Raw genomic sequence first — 17,025 nt, 5'->3', positions numbered from 1 at the left:
CTTTGGACTGTGGGAGGAAACCGGAGGAAACCCACGCACACAGGGGGAGGATGTGCAGACTCCGCACAGACAGTGACTCAAGCCGGAATCGAACCTGGGATTCTGGAGCTGTGAAGCAATTGTGCTAACCACTGTGCTACCGTGCTGCCCCCACTGTGCTACCGTGCTGCCCAGTTGACCAAGATAACCAGTTGAACTTGCAATGTGGCTCATTTCCACTTGAGAAGCGACATACATTCATACGTGGGGATGCGTTCTCTGCAGGCCAAGGAAATATTTTGCGTCTTTTTAAAATTAACCTGCAGCTTGGGTAGCCTGTAGTTCACTGTTGCTTTCTCTATGGTATTGCCTCAGCCAGTCAAAGAGTCGAATTGCCAAGAGTACTCTTTCTCCTTTTGTATAAATTGTGCTTGTTTGAAATGTGGCACTCTTGCATTTGTCCTAATGAATGCAAGATGAAATGCTTTGGCAACATGTCTCTCTTTTCAGTAATAGTTATGTTTTGTACTACCAAGTGACTATAAACATTATATTCTGATGAAATTTAAATGCCTTAAGTTTCATCAGGGAACCAGTTTTTCTGCTTTGGGTTATTGAGAGGGTTGTAGAGAACCTTTACCCTGACAACATGTAATAAAGGTCAGCTTATTGATTTAAACTTTAATTTATAAAGCTTATTGCAGGACAACGGCTGCTGTCCATTTGTCTAGTTCCAAAAGCTAATACTCGGGTCCTCAATCTTTTATTCAATTGTTCCATGAATCTGCGTTCACTGCCCCTTTTGACAATTTTTCAAATCATTTACCACATTCTGTGTCCCTAAAATTCCTGCAAAACCTCTCTTATTGAGGTTTGAGCCACTTTCCAATCATTTAATGATCTTAAATGTTATCGATAAAACCTTTCCTGGACGTATAATAAATTGTTACAGCACAACTAGAGCAGATTTAAACTGCTGGTTGCTATTTAGCTCCATATTTAACAGACTGACATCCAAAGGATTCCAACATCCATAGGTATTGTAGACAAACAGAGGCTCTGCAGAAATTAATCTCCATCTTTATTTACAGATCCATACAAAATTACAATGCCAGAATTCAATCTTTTAACAAATTGCGCGAAACTCTTTGAAAAGGCCATAGTATTCATAAAACATATTACAGTATAAATAGTTTTTTCTTTTTTTGAATTCTTCTGAAGTGGAGATGAAATAAGTCAATAGAAGACATCCTGAAAATGTGAAAATAAAACAACTGATTTAGCTTGGGAGGCCAAACATTTCACACCTGGGTTTGCGTTAAAATATGAATGTGTCCATTTATCCCCGAGTATATTACAATTTTGGAATGATGTCTAACCTGTGCCTTCAATGCATGACAGTGAAACTTAAACAAAAAAATACAGGTCTCAATTTATACAAATGTGTCAAGGTTTCCTGCACTGGACAGCATTATTTCACCACAATAGATATGGATGTCCTGTAATGTTTGGGCACCTGAGGTCTTTTATCATACTGTAAGCATAAAAGTCAGGACTGCAAAGCACAGGAAATGGAGCAATACAAAATAAACTTGAAATGTACATTTATTATTTCAATCAACAAAATGTTCAGCAGAGTACAGAAATTGTAACTGATTCATAACAGGATTGTGTCAGTGGAGAAAATAATGCTTCAAAAACTGGAAAATCTGCAACTCAGCACACACACACCAATTTTCTCCCACCAAAGGGCAATTAATATCCTTGCGTATTTGAACTGCACTTTGAGATCAATAGGGTGATAATTTTAGATATCCATGCCAGATTAGTTCACGGTTGGAAATTTGCTCAACACAAATAGACTAGATTTGTAAGTTTGCTGATCATATCATTTGAAATTCTGCAGCGTGAAGTATTAATTTTGGCATTCATTTTCACTGGTGTATTGGTCATTGACACGCTTTTGATGGGATTGAACCAATACAAAATATGCATGTTTGTAAAGTCAAGCATGCCAGCGGAACACACAGCAGCTATTTCACTGTAACGATACGTAGTGCGGATTGGGCAAAGTAGGAGCTGGTGCTTGAATAAATTATGTTGAGCAGATCAGTGAACCAGGACCAGGAGCATCTTGTCCTACAATGATCCTGTCTACCAAAAACATACAATTTTTAACTTCCATATAAATTGAACGGCAGGAATTCTTGACAGTTCAATACATCTGCAAAACGTTAACCTCATGAGGAGTATTGGCTGCAATTCATGTTACGGTCTTTTATGGTCCAAAGGCAAAACAAAACTTTAGAAACAAAAAGTCCATTATATATTGGCTTTTTTCAAATGGAATCGGTTCCTTCTTTAGTGGCAGAAGCACAGTTAAAAGAAATGCCTAGAACAAGTGTAAACCGAAGTAAGTAATACTTCTTTTGTTACAGGTTGCCTCTTGACTATTTTGGATTATTTTTAACAGATAATGAATGCTTCTAAATAAACAAGGTCTCAGGACCTCGTTAAAAAAACAACCACGGTGCAACTAAAGTGAGTTTATGAACTTGGTTAGTGATTGAATTACAAAGTCCTCCTTTATAAGTTATCACATACATGAAGTTTTACTTCAAATTGTAACTACCAATGCAAAGGACATCGCCATATTTTGTGATGTAAGAATTACCTTGTACCACGAATTGTTGGGATAAGTTCACCAAATGTGCATAGATCTCCATTGAAGATGACCCCTTTTCCAAACCTAGCTTGTGTTTACTAGACAGCATTATGAATGTAAATCATTTTTTACAACAGGCAGACGTAAATTGCCCAAATGAATGAATAGAAAGACCCACAGAAAATACTGATGCAACCAGTTGTTTGCTGCTTTTTATTTTTGTATTTCTTATTTTAGTAAGTATTGTCCGAAAAAAAAGTAGAATTACAAAACAAGGCAACAATTCAGTTTCTATGGACTTTACTCAAAGCTTCGGACGACTTTTTTTTTTAAAAAAGGACCACATATCTGCTGTCCTTCTATAAATAGGGTAAACCAAATTGGTGTTTTTAGCTCAGATACAATGTGAATTCATCACATTTGCTTCAATAATGCCAAGCTTAAGAACTGACAGTTACCTGCCAATAATAAGATTTTTTTTAATAAAAGCACACTACTTAAGAGCCTTGCAGAGTCTAGCAGCTCACAGATAGTAGACAGTTGGTCCAAATTCATAGAAGCAATTAATGTACAGAATTCTTGCCAATGTTATGACCATGGTCTTGCTAGGTTTTAGCCAAAAGTACCTCAAATGTCAGCCAGCCTAGAAACACCATTCTCTTCAAAACTGCTATAATACAAACGGGTATAACTGGTCAAAAGGGGAAAAGTGATGTACAATCATAAAAATAATCTTTTAAAAAACAGAATTGCAGAACGGAGGAGAAGAAAAATATTGCAGTTCATGAGAGAAGCCTAGTGTTTTCTTCATTACTTCTCCGCATGTACAAACTGGTTTTGCAATGGAATACTTCAAATTTGTCAAATCTAATAACTTTTGTATTCAAATGTACATTTTACATTTTTAAAAAATCCCTGGTACAAACCACAGCTATGCAGAGGACTTCCCAGCTGTTTATCAGTGTATCATTCATGTATACTATATAAAGTCTGGTTTGGAAATCAATATGGTAAACCTCTGCCTCGTCCTCCTATTGTTGATGTGCTAATACGGCCACTGTAGGCATGAGAATAACCTGCTCCACGCCCAGGGGATCCCCAGTTCTGTCCATGAAGAGGGCCACTGGCGGCTAGGTTATCTTGTCTGTTGGCAACATACCCATAATTCTGCAGTTTTGTGGCAAGAGGCACATTTGCATTGTTAGTACTTTCAGGTATTGCTGCTGGATTACTTCCACTACTGCCCAACGGGGGCATAGCACTGCGGCTGTATTCAAATCGGTGGTCTTTATCGCCTGTAAACTGCATAGCACTGCTGCTGAGATAACTAATCCCTTCTCCATAACCTGTGACTGAGCTAGAAAAGGCCTCTGAATAGCCAGAATGCAAGTGCGCACTACTAGCATGAGATGATGGAGCACTGAATGCAGATGATACATTATCCAGAAGCGAGTGACTAGGGGCATCCGCACTACCCAGGAAGGTGGCCCTTCCCCCACTGCTGCCAAGTCTGCTGGTGTACCCATCACTATTGAAGTTATTGGACGAACAGGATGCCCCAAATCCATCCCCGTAATCTGCAGCACTTCTAAGGTTACCACTTGATCGATAGTCAACAGTTGTCTGTCCCAGTTCCTGGGCTTGGTGATGAGCTAAAAGCTCTAAAAGGGCTGCCTTCACACCTGCAGTTGGATCACTCGTGGAGCAAGGAATGGCACTGTGCTGCTCCTCAGCCTGAAAGTTCCCATCTGATGAAGCAGGCGGTGGCTCTGGTGGCTCCGGAGGTCTCTGGTCTGGAGGCAGGATTCGAGGATGTTCATGGACAGGTGATTGGTCTGGGATGCTAAGGTCCGACTGTCTAGTAGAGTCATCGTTGAAATCTGAAACTACATACATTGGCATTTTGACAATTACATATATAAAAAGGTTCAACTTAAACCTAGGAATTAAGCCGATAGATTCTAAACCATACACAAGTGCATTAACCTCACTTTATACCCAAATTGGTCAAAAGCTCAAAACACTGAATTCCGTACTTTCTTTGCAATAAGCTCAGAGAAAATTTCGAATTATAGTTCTCTGAACGTTCTACTACTGGTCGCCATCTCTAGCTCACAACAGAATTGTCTCCATAAGCAGACAGACTCATCAATGCATCGTGCCTCTGTCCTTATAACTGCTGTACTCAAAATGAACTATTATCCTTTTCAGAAGTTCACAAAACAATTACAGGTGAAGACGGCCATTTCTTCAGTGATTTCTTGGCTTTTGTTTCCACCACTTCACCCAGCATGTATTTACTGATTGTGTTTGTATTCATGCTTTTAGTTGTAAATTTATCTTTTATTAGTTGGAACCATAGCACCTTGGCCTTGGTGGAATTTAGTTTGTGCTAAAATTTCTGAATCTACCTTTTCTAGAGTTTACCATCTTGCGTTTAAGATTGCCTCTCATGCACTTCTTTACAAGGCTCAAAAGCTAAAGTTTCTCCTTGTAACATGATGGGGATCAGTATCATGGCTCTTGGCTGAACTGCCTCCAAGGCTCAAATAACTCTCATGTCCCAGTGAATACGAATGACATGGTACCAGAGTACTGTATGGATTGGCCATGCTAAAATTGTCACTTCGTGTCCAAAGATGTGCAGGTTAGGTGGAGTTATGAGGATAGGTCGGGGGAGTGGGCCGAGAGTGCTCTTTCAGAGGGTCGCTGCAGATTCGATGCGTCAAATGGCCTCGTTCTGCACTGTAGGGATTCTATGAACTTCCATACAGTTTTACTTTAATGTTGCAATATCAGGCATCCGAGATCAGGTGGACTGATCTCCACATTCTCCAATCACCTTCGGAAGATGTTCAATGGTATATTATCAAACAAATGTGTACAGACTAAATTAACAGTTAAGAGATTACATTTAATACACAAACAATAAAACACAGAGATCCTAATTTTAAGTGCTGTACTTTTACAAATAGAATCAGTGGTAAAGAGGTTTAAAAAATCATTTCCTAGGAACTATGCCTTATGCAATGAAGATGAAAGCTAAAATTTTAAGCAGGTTTTCGGAACAGTGAACCTGGAAGCCTACTCACAGAAATCTTTAGAGATTGGAGGGCAAGTTGGTAAAACTATATCCGAAAAAAGCAGACAGGTCCCCGGGTTTTATATATGGAGGTACGAGTACAAAAACGAATAAACTTTTATAAGCCTCATATGGAGTATTATGTCCAAGTTTGGGTGCCACACTTTAGAAAGGGTGCAGAGGAGATTTACTAAAATGGTACTTGCATGAGAGGCATTCAAAATTGTTTGGTTAGCCAGAGGGCCCGATCTACTGGCCGCTCCCGGGGCACGACGTGGCCAGTAGATGCTGGGAGAGGCCGCTTCCAGGATTTACCTGGCTCACCACGCCTCATGAGATCGAAAGGGATCTCGTGAGAAGTCGTGAACTGGATCCCGCCCATTTTGGGCTGATCGGTATTTGTCAAATTTCCAAATTAGAGTGAACAACTAGTCTCACTCTAATATTCGCTCGGCAGATCTACCCGAGGCTTTGGGAGCTAACCCCCTTTGCCTTGAAAAATCATAGAAATTATAATGCAGAAGGAGGCCATTCAGCCCAACGAGTCTGCATTGGCACTTGGAAAGAGCACCCTACCTAAGCCCCGACCCTCCACCCTATCCCCACCTAACCTTTTTTTGGATACAAAGGGTAATTTAGCATGGCCAATCCACTTAACCTGCACATCTTTGGACTGTGGGAGGAAAACGGAGCACCCAGAGGAAACCCACGCAGACACAGGGAGAACGTGCAAACTCTGCACAGACAGTGACCCAAGCCAGGAATCGAACGTGGGATCCTGGAGCTGTGAAGCAACTGTGCTAACCACTGTGCTACCGTGCCCACCATTCGCCCAGAACTTAGGCGAGCGCTGTTCAGAACTGGTCCACACAAACGGGGACTAGGCGGGACGGCACTTGGTGGGGGCGCGCACTCCAGATCTCCCAGGGGACTGGAGGCCTGCGGGTGGTTAGCCTCTGGGGAGGGTGACACGCTGGCATTGCTGGTCCCACATAGGCACCATCACTTGGGTACCCTGGCGGTGCCACCTGCAAGCCAGCCTGGCAAGGCCAGTGCACCAGGCTGGCATTTTGTCCACACAAGGATTGCGCCTGGGGGTGCCCTGCCCATGTGAGGCGCAGTATCCGGGGGTGGGGGGGGGGGGCAGCAGACCCATTATTGGTGAGTTTGGGGGGGTGGGGGGGGTCGAGAGATCGGGGTGCCATTTAAAAGTGGCACCTGATCTCCCCCTGCACTATGGAGTTCCAGTTTCAGAGAGCGGAGCTCCTCAGTGCAGGAAGTGCGACTGAGTTTGGCCACTGGGGCCATTCCCTGCTGAGCCACCAAACAATAAAGTGTTGTTAGATCGTGGGGCCGTTTCCACCGCTTGTATCGCCGTGAATGACCCCTTTATTCCTGCCCAGAACAGACTCTGTTTTTTTTTTTGTTAGATTGTGCCCAGAGTGTTTAAGCAGAAACTGATTCCACTACCAGGAAGGTCACAACTAGAGGACGCAGATTGAAGGAACTGACAAAAGAGCCAGAGAAGATACGAGGAGGCAATTTGTAAAGAACTACCTGGAAGGGTGGTTTAAGCAGATGCACCAATAACTGCCAAAAGGGAACAGGATATATACTTAAAAAGGAAAAACTTGCAGCGTTATGGAAAAAGTGAAAGGGAGTGGGAATAACTGAACTGTTTTTTCATGATGTGGAGATGCCGGCCTTGGACTGGGGTGAGCACAGTAAGAAGTCTACAACACCAGGTTAAAGTCCAACAGGTTTGTTTCAAACACTAGCTTTCGGAGCACTGCTCCGAACCTGAGGAAGGAGCAGGGCTCCGAAAGCTAGTGTTTGAAACAAACCTGTTGGACTTTAACCTGGTGTTGTAAGACTTCTGACTGTTTTTTCCTAAGAGCTAGCATGGGTATAATGGATCGAATGGTCTTCTGTGCTGTATGATTCTAATTCATTATTTTTTTGAATAAAATGTACTTTGAGATACTTGCTAGTCATAGAATCCATACAGTGCAGAAGGAGGTCATTTGACCCATCGAGTCTGCACTGACCCTCTGAAAGAGCACTCCACCTAGGTCCAATCCCCCACCCTAACCCTGTAACCCCACCTAGGGGCAATTTAGCATAGCCAATCCATCTAACCTGCACATCTTTGCACTGTGGGAAGGAACAGGAGCACCATATAAGCACTAAATACAAGAAACGGGAAGAAGTTGCAAACTCAGTCACCCGAGTCGGAATCGAACCTGGGTCCCTGACACCGTGAGGCAGCAGTGCTAACCACTGTGTCACCCATGATTAGATTCCTAATCAACCTCAAATTTGTATCACAAAAGCCCATTCATTGCAGAGACTGCCTTCCTTTATGACATGTCACTGAAGGTTTGGCCAAATGATAACAAATTGGTATGTTCTGCTGTTTCACTCTAGCTGCTGTTGAGTTAAATACTCTTGTAACGCTAGCGAAGCCCTTTGACCTGGTTAACTTCCAAATACAAGCAGCATGCACAACCAAAACCCTGTACCCAAGCATGTTGATGGATCTAGTCAGTTTGTACTGGCTCCCCTAGTCAGTTTATGCATTTGCCCTGCCCTCTTCACAGAGCCAATAGACATTCCTCTAAAGCTGCAGCTGACTGAAGCCGGTTTTGAATCAGATTAACTCTATCTGAAGTCTCAAGGACTTTTAAAAATTCTTTACTGGGATGTAGTGCCACTGGCACAGTCAGCATTTGTTTTCATCCCTAACTGCCCTCGAGACGTTGGTGGTGAATTCAAACTGATGCAGTACATGCACAGTGCTGCTGGAAAGGGAGTTCTAGGTTTTTGACCCAGCAACAAGTGAAGGAATTGCAGTACAGTTACAAGTCAGGATGATGTGGAGCTTGGAGGGAAACTTGCAGGTGGTGGTTTTCCTATGCATCTATGTCCATGACCTTCTAGGTGGTCGAGGTCACAAATTTGTACGGTGTTGTCGAAGAAGCTTTGGTGAATTGCTGCAGTGCACCTTGCATATGGCACACACTGCTGCCACTGTGTGTTGGTTGTCGACGGAGCAAATCTTTAAACTGTTTGATTGTGCCCCTGGACAAATGCACTGCTTTGTCTTTGATGGTGTCAAGCTTCTCGAGTGTTGCTGGAACTGCACTCATCCAAGTACGTGAAGACTATTCTATCACACTCAGACTTATACCTTGTAGATGGAGAGGCTTTGGGGAGTCAGGTGGTGAGTTACAACCCTCAAAATCCTCTAACCTATTCTTGTAGCTAGTGCTTATATGGTTAGCATAGTTCAGTTTCTGGTCAACTATAACTCCCAGGACAGTGATAGTGGGAGATTCAGTGATGGCAATGTCACTGAATTTCAAAGGGGGCTGGTTAGATTCTCTTATTGGAGGTGGTCATTGTTTGGCAATTGTGTGGTTATTTGACACTTATTAGTTCAAGCCTGAGTGCTGTCCATGCCTTGCTGCACATGGACACGGACTGCTTCAGTATCTGATGAGCTGCGAATCGTACTAGACATTGCGCAATTATCAGTAAACATCCCTATTTTTGACCTTATGAAGAACAGAAGGTCATTGATTAAGCATGGTTGGGTTTGGGACACTACCCTGGATCAATATCCTGATACTATGATAGTTGGCCCCCCAAAACCATCTTCCTTTGTACTAGGTATGACTCCAACTAGTGGAGGGCTTGCCCCTGATTCCTATTGGCTTCAATTTTGCCAGGGCTCTTTGTCAAATACTACCTTGATGTCAAGGGTAATCACTTTCATCTCCCCTATTATACAGAAGTCTCATTTTGGGACAGTCAATGTCCTACCGACTCAAATGGTGAAAACATTTGGTGGTGCTGCACGGCTTCATATAGACAGGAAAGTCGCTCATTTGTTCTGATTACATTGTTGTCATCTAGGCAGCAGGTGAGATTGCTTTGGTCTTCACTAAAAAGTGTGCAAACGGATTCAAAATCTTTGCTGCAGTTATTATTCAGCAACCCCATTAGAAAAACATACCAAAAGACAGGCAAGGATGGGGGTACGCTCAGCTGTGGTACTTCACAAGTCAAATTAAACGTACTAGTTAAACTTGCACATTGATGGGAACATGGGAAGAGGGTGGAGGCAAGAGGCAGGAGGGAAGAAGAGAATCGAACCATTAGGATGGGCTTTGCTGGCGGCATGTGGCGCGCAGTGGTTCGCACTGGGACTGCGGCGCTGAGGACCCGGGTTTGAATCCCGGCCAGGGGTCACTGTCCGTGTGGAGTTTGCACATTCTCCCCATGTCTGCGTGGGTTTCACCCCCACAACCCAAAGATGTGCAGGTTAGGTGGATTGGCAATGCTAAATTGCCCCTTAATTGGAAAAAAAAAATAATTGAGTACTCTAAATTTATATTTAAAAAAGGATGGGCTTTGCTTGTATACAATGTGTGTGAAGAGAACTGCCACAAATGTTATCATTGGTAGTAACATCTAAAACAAATTCCTCCAAAGTGAAAGAGATCACATGCTCACATACCAGCGATAGCAGCGACAGGCTCAGGAGGATCCGGGGGTTCTGGTGGTTGAGCGGGTATCTCGATATCAGTGGCAGTAGTCTCTGTGACAATTTCTTTTTCTTTTGGCTGCGGTGTCTTAATCAGCTGAGCTAGTAAAACAGCAAGTGCGCTCTGGATGGCTGCCTGAGCAGCATCAGGCTCACTTTTCGGTGCTGGCTGTGTCACAGGTGGCGGGGGTTGAGCTGTCACAGATGGTGTTACCAGTGCGGGTTTTTCTACCTCCTGTTGCTGTTTAGCAGCTGCCACTAGGACTCCGGCTGGAAGGTTAACTGTGCTGAGTTGCTGCTGGGTCTCAGGATTCACTTTAATATTCAGGATTTGAGCCAGATGTGCCAAACTAAGACTGTTCTTGGATCTCAACAGATTCAGCAGGATGGCCAGGTCAGTCTGGTTCAGTGGCTGTCCAGTGCTTTTACTCCCTGCAGAAAAAAAATCAAATCGCATTAACTGCCCAGCAAATAGAAAGGCTTTAACAGCAGTGACTTGTAAATTAAGCCTTAAAACAAAATTGAAACAACCTTCAAACATGCAAAGCATGTTAGTAAATACGGCAACGGTTAAATATTACAAAGATTGATATATATGACAACTGCACTGGCTAATTATGTTATGCACATCAAGCAATTATAACCATACTGGATAATAATGTTAAACAAATCAAGTAAATATGGTATCCTCAGCAAGTCATGATGGCAAATGCATTTGGCAAACATTCCTTCAGGCGTGTGGCATTCAGAAAATGGTATTCAGCATTAATTATTGGTGAAAAATCCTTGAAAGACAGCAATCTCAAACCTGGTTACATAATGCATGGCATGGGGAGGTGGGGACAGCAAAGCATAGGACCACGTAGTAACTGGAGATTAGATAGTGGGAACTAACAGGCAAGTTCTACGTCCATGGACACCTTCCCCAGAGCTCTGAGGGCAGCGATTAGAGTTAGAAATAACAATTATGTGGGATCACAGAAATTATGAGGAGGTCGAAATTAGGTTTGAAATGGATATTTGCAAACGTATAAAGCGTGGTTAATAAGGTTGGTGATCCACAGATGCAAACACAGACATGTGGAAATATAATATAGTGATAATGGAGGACAGGCACAAAAAAGGGAGGTTTGGCCACGTAGTATTCCTCAAGGCAAGGTATTCAGGGACGACGGGGAAAGAAGAGTTTGATTAAGGATATTATAGAGAAAAAGAAAACGCCCTTGAGGAAGCAAGGACAGAATCTACTTGGTTAAAGTTGAGAAACATTGGAAGAAGCCATTATGCTACTTGATATTGTAGCCACGTGGGTTGGCCACTTCCCGACTTAAAATGGAGATCCGCAAAGACTACAGGGAAATTCAGCCAACACAGGCAAAAACTAGCAAGTGCAAAAATCCTGCGTATTAGAACTTGCAAAAGCCCAGACAGCACTGAAACTCACAGACATCTGCACACAAATGAGCGATCCCCGGGTACAATGGAAACATTTAAGGTGAATAAGGCCAAGCCAGACTCCTCGACGCCAGCAGGAGCCAAGGCAAAGGAAGGCCAACGGACACTCAGGGACAGCCCAGCGATCAGGGAATAATTCCAGTATTGGAGATATCGATCCAAGTGATCGAAATGTAGTCCAATCACTTGGAACCAGGTACGGGTTCCGCCCCAAAGGGGGGTGAAGCCCCTGGGGACTATAAAATAGAGTCCCCAAGTTCAAATCGTCCTTCTTGGCAGGGTCACTCAGCAGATCGAACCAAACCTGGACAGTGAACTGCCTAAGTTGCTGCACCAACCAAGTAAGTCTCCAGCCAACACACGCTACGAGATAGGCGCTCCTAGCTATTAGTCTGTACCAGCTTTGAAGCCTGCAGGTTCAGAACCCGAACGAAAGGCCATTTGTTCCCCTGAACTGGTGGGCCAGTCCAAAGCTAAATATATGCCTATAGAATAGAGATAGTCTAGAAAGTAGACTTTTATGCATGAGTAGTGATTGACTGTGTATAATAAATGTGTTTTGATTTGAATCTTACTAATTGGTGTGTTGAGTTATTGATCTGTACTTGAACTTGAACCTCGTGGTGGTATCATAAAGATACCTGGCGACTCTAGAGCAAAGGTTATAGAAACAGAGCAAATTAAGCAAAGATACAACGGGCAACATTTAAGAGCCAACCAAAAGTTAGCAACAATATACTTTATAGGCTACCAAAAAGTGAGATAGAGGAGCGGATATGCTTAAAAATCAGAGGTGCATGAACTGTCGGGTTAATAGGTACCTTAAACGACTCCAATATTGAATGGGGCAGTGTTTGTGTTAATGACAAAGAGTGGAATGAATTTCTGATATGTCTTTACACAAATTTCTTGATCAGTATTATTATTTAAAAATACATTTAGTGTACCGCATTCATTTTCTCCCATTAAGGGGTCATTTAGCGTGGTCAATCCACCTACCTGCACATCTTTGGGTTGTGGGGGCGAAGCCCACGCAAACACGGGGAGAATGTAAAAACTCCACACAGACAGTGACCCAGAGCCGGGATCAAACCTGGGACCTCGGCATCGTGAGGCAGCAATTTGATCAGTATTATTCTTGCCCAATGAGGGAATATTGGAGGGTCTAGTTCTAAGGAACGAAGTGAAGAATGCAACAGTGGAGGAGCATCTGAGAAACAGAGATCAAACCACCATATTACACCAATGTAATAGGTTAGGTGGATTGGCCATGATAAATTGCCCTTAGTGTCCAAAATTGCCCTTCGTGTTGGGTGGGGTTACTGGGTTATGGGGATAGGGTGGAGGTGTTGACCTTGGATAGGGTGCTCTTTCCAGGAGCCGGTGCAGACTCGATGGGCCGAATGGCCTCCTTCTGCACTGTAAATTCTATGAATTCTATGATGAGGTACCGATCGGTTATGGACAAGGTGCAATCTCAAATAAAACTACTTTAGATGAAGGGTAATTAAACAGGAGGCGATGGCGCAGTGGTATTGTCACTGGACTAGAAATGGACCCCAGAGTACCCAGGTTCAAGTCCCACCACTGTAGATGGTGAAATTTTAATTCAATAAAAGTCTGGAATTAAATGTCGAGTGATGACCATGAAACCATTGTTGATTGTCATAAAAACCCATCTGGTTCACTAATGTCCACTAATGGGCAATTAGGGATGGACAATAAATGCCCATCTTGCCCATCTGGCACAGCCTGCAAGGCCCATGTCCCATGAACGAATAAAAAAGAAAATTCAAATGGTGTTGGACCTGGCCTTGGTAAATTGAAATCAAAAACTTGCAGTCAGCAATGTAATAGAGCAATACGTGGCCTTTAAAGAAGAGATTGTTTGGGTATAGCCTAGGTACATTCTCACAAGGTGAAAAAGGTGGTCAACCAAAGTCAGAGCTCTGTGGGTGATGAAGAGATTACGGAGTAAAAAGAAGAAAAGGGGGGTTTTAACATCTGTTGGCGTGTAAATACAAGGAAAATCAGGCTAAATATAAAAGGTAAGAGAGTAGAAGTGGGGGAGAAAAATGAGGGATAAAGAGACAGTATGAATAAATTGGCAGATAACATAAAAGGGAGCCCAGATGCTATCTATAGACATTTTCTTTTTCATTCACGGGATGTGGGCATCGCTGGCTGGGTCAGCATTTATTGCCCTTCCCTGACGGCATTTAAGAGTCAACCACATTGTTGTAGGTCTGGAGTCATATGTAGGCCAGACCAGGTAAGGATGACAGCCTTCCTTCCCTAAAGGGCATTAGTGAAACAGGTGGCTTTTACGACAATGGTTTTATGGTCATCATTAGAGCTTTAATACCAATTATGTTTTATTGAATTCAAATTTCATCATCTGCCCAGGTGGGATTTGAACTCGGGTCCCCAGAGCATTACCCAGAGTCTCTGAATTATTCGTCCAATGACAATACCACTATGCCACTGCATCCCCTTAAAAGAGCTATCAAAGGATCGGTGGGATTAATTAGTGGCTAAAATGTAGATCAATGTTTAGTGGCTGCTTCCTCTTGTGGGACATTCTAGAATGAGAGGTCGCAGTTACAGGATAAGGGGCAGCAAATTTAAAACAGAAAATGAGGAGAAACTACTTCTCCCAAAAGGTTGTGAATCTGTGGAATTCGCTTCCCCAGAGGATGCTGGGACAGTGAGTAAATTTGAAGAGAAAGACAGATTCTTAATCAGTAACGGGTTGAAGGGTTATGGAGAATGGACAGGGCAGTGGAGTTGAGGCCAAGATGAGATCATCCATGATCATATTGAACGGTGGAGCAGGCTTCAAAATTGCCTCCACCTAGTTCTTATGTTCTAAGAAAGAACTATACTGTCTAATTCCACCTTCCAGCCCTTGGCCTGCAGCTCTATAGGTAACAGCACCTCAAGCACACATCTGGTGTTCTTGTTTAATAAGGGGATCAGGGGTTATAGGAAGATGGCAAGCGAATGAGGATGTGGAACATATCAGCCATGAGGGAATGCCGGACAAGACCCGATGGGCCGAATGGCCTAATTATGCTCCTTAACACATGCTTTAATTGGTGGAGATAACGGCATGATTGAGCTTTACCAAAGAGGTGTTTTCCAGTGATACGGCAAACAAGACGTTTTTCAGGATACTGGATGAGGTAAATGTAGAGGCACTTTTAGAAAGATTGGAAATTCACCCCACCTTGATGGGATACATCTGAGGTTGCCGAGGGAAGTCAAGATTGTGTTACAATCCTTGCAGAGACCACTAACATTTTAAGAGAAATCTTGAAATCCTTGTTGCTTACTGAAAGAGCGAAGCCACAAGACTTCACTGTTTAAACAAATAATGTTGCTTGATACAGAGGATTGGACGTCTACGGATTTTGTACCATTATTTAAAAAGGGCGGAAGGGATAGGTCAGAAAATTATAGGGCAGTCAGCCTGATTTTGGTGGTGGACAAATTATTGGAAGCAATTCTGAGAGACAGGTTAAATTGTCACTTAGAAAAGCACAGACAGGGGTGGCACGGTGGCTAGCACTGCTGCCTCACAGCGCTGAGGACCCGGGTTTGATTCTGGCCCGGGCCACTGTCCATGTGGAGTTTGCACATTCTCCCAGTGTCTGCGTGGGTCTCACCCCTACAACCTAAAGATGAGCAGCGTGGGTGGATTGGCCACACTAAATTGCCCCTTAATTGGAAAACAAAATTGGGAGCTCAAAATTTATATTAAAAAAAAGAAAGGCACAGATAGATTAATCAAAGATGTTTTTTGTTCGGGGATGATCGTGTCTTAGTAATTTAATAGATTTTTTTGAGTAACAAAGGATTGATGACGGGAATGCAGTGAATATTGTCTACATGAATTTAACTGAAGTATTTGACAAGGTCTCACATGGGAGGCTAGTTGGAAAGTGCGATCTCGTCGGATACAAGGGAGGGTGACAGGTTGGATCCAAAATTGGCTTAGTGACAAGAAACAAGGATAATGGCCGATGGGTGATTTTGCGAATGGAAAGCGGTTTCCAGTGGTGTTCCACAGGGCTGTGTTGGGGCCCTTGCAGTTTGTTGTATATATTAATAATTTAGACTGTAATGCAGGAGGCATAATCGGGAAATTCTCAAATGACACAAAAATTGGCGGTGTAGTTTATCATGAAGAGGATAGCTAGGGCAGCATGGTGGCGCAGTGGTTAGCACTGCTGCCTCACGGCACTGAGGACAAGAGCTCGACCCCGGCTTTGGGTCACTGTCCATGTGGAGTTTGCACATTCTCCCCGCGTCTGCGTGAGTCTCGCCCCCATAACCCCAAAAGGTGTGCTAGATGGATTTGCCACGCTAAAATTGCCCCTTAATTAGAAAAAAATAATTGTGTACTCTAAATTTATTTTTAAAATCGAAGAGGAAAGCTGTCAGCTCACAAATTATATCAATGGTTTGGCTGGGTGGGCAGAAAAGTGGCAAATGAAATTCAATGTGAAAAAGTGTGAAGTAATGTATTTGGTGAGGGCAAACAAAGAAAGGGAATCCTCAATAACAGGAAGATATTGAGAGGGATTGAGGAAGTGAGACATGTCGGTGTGCATGCCCACAGGTTCCTGAAGGTGGCAGGACAGGGGATAAGGTAGTAAAGAAAGCATATGGAATTATTTCCTTTATTGGTTGAGGTATTAAATACAAAAGCAAGGATATAAATGCCGGAACTGTATAAAATACTGGTTTGACCATAGCTGGAACTTTGTGTACAGTTCTGGTCACTGCATGACAGGAAGAACATACTTGCTCTGGAGAGAGTGCAGAGATTTACAAGAATATTGCCAGCGTTTGAAAATTGCAGCTATGGGGAAAGATTAAATAGGCCAAGGTTGTTTTCCTTAGAACAGAGGAGGCTGTGGCGTGACCTAATTGAGGTATGACATTTTGAGGGGCAAAGATAGGGTAGACAGGAAAGATATGTTTCCTCTAGCTGAGGGATTGAAGGTGAGGAAAAGCTTTTTCACCCAGAGGGTGGTGTGCATCTGAAATTCACTGTCTGAATTACTGGTTGAGGCTGTAATATTTAACTCATTTAAAAGGTATCTGGATCCAGGGGCAGCACAGTGGCTCACACTGCTGCCTCACGGCGCCAAGGCCCTGGGTTCGATCCCAGACCCGGATCACTGTCCATGTGGAGTATGCACATTCTCCCAGTGTCTGCGTGGGTCTCACCCCCACAACCCAATGATGTACAGGGTAAGTGAATTGGTCACACTAAATTGCCCCTTA

The 17,025-nt window shown here is 43.2% G+C and overlaps 1 protein-coding gene across 3 annotated transcripts in view; it reads right to left on the bottom strand.

The window, feature by feature from the left end:
• Positions 1–1,042: 1,042 nt before the first annotated feature.
• Positions 1,043–17,025, bottom strand: part of LOC140385276 (cyclin-dependent kinase 13-like) — a 113,872-nt gene continuing 97,889 nt past the window's right edge. For 2 of the 3 annotated variants that reach the window (XM_072467235.1, XM_072467237.1), the window contains exons 13-14: positions 10,249–10,707; positions 1,043–4,530 (exon numbers count right to left, since the gene is read on the bottom strand). In XM_072467235.1, coding sequence (XP_072323336.1) covers positions 3,647–4,530; positions 10,249–10,707 — 1,343 coding nt within the window. In that variant the 3' untranslated portion in view covers positions 1,043–3,646. The remainder of the gene's footprint in view (positions 4,531–10,248; positions 10,708–17,025) is intronic. The other variant, XM_072467236.1, reaches the window with a different exon arrangement.

Source organism: Scyliorhinus torazame, chromosome 11 (genome assembly GCF_047496885.1).
Source record: "Scyliorhinus torazame isolate Kashiwa2021f chromosome 11, sScyTor2.1, whole genome shotgun sequence".
Classification (NCBI taxonomy): Eukaryota; Metazoa; Chordata; class Chondrichthyes; order Carcharhiniformes; family Scyliorhinidae; genus Scyliorhinus; species Scyliorhinus torazame.
The sequence above is the reverse complement of the archived record's forward strand: the minus strand, read 5'-3'. Positions and strand labels throughout refer to the sequence as shown.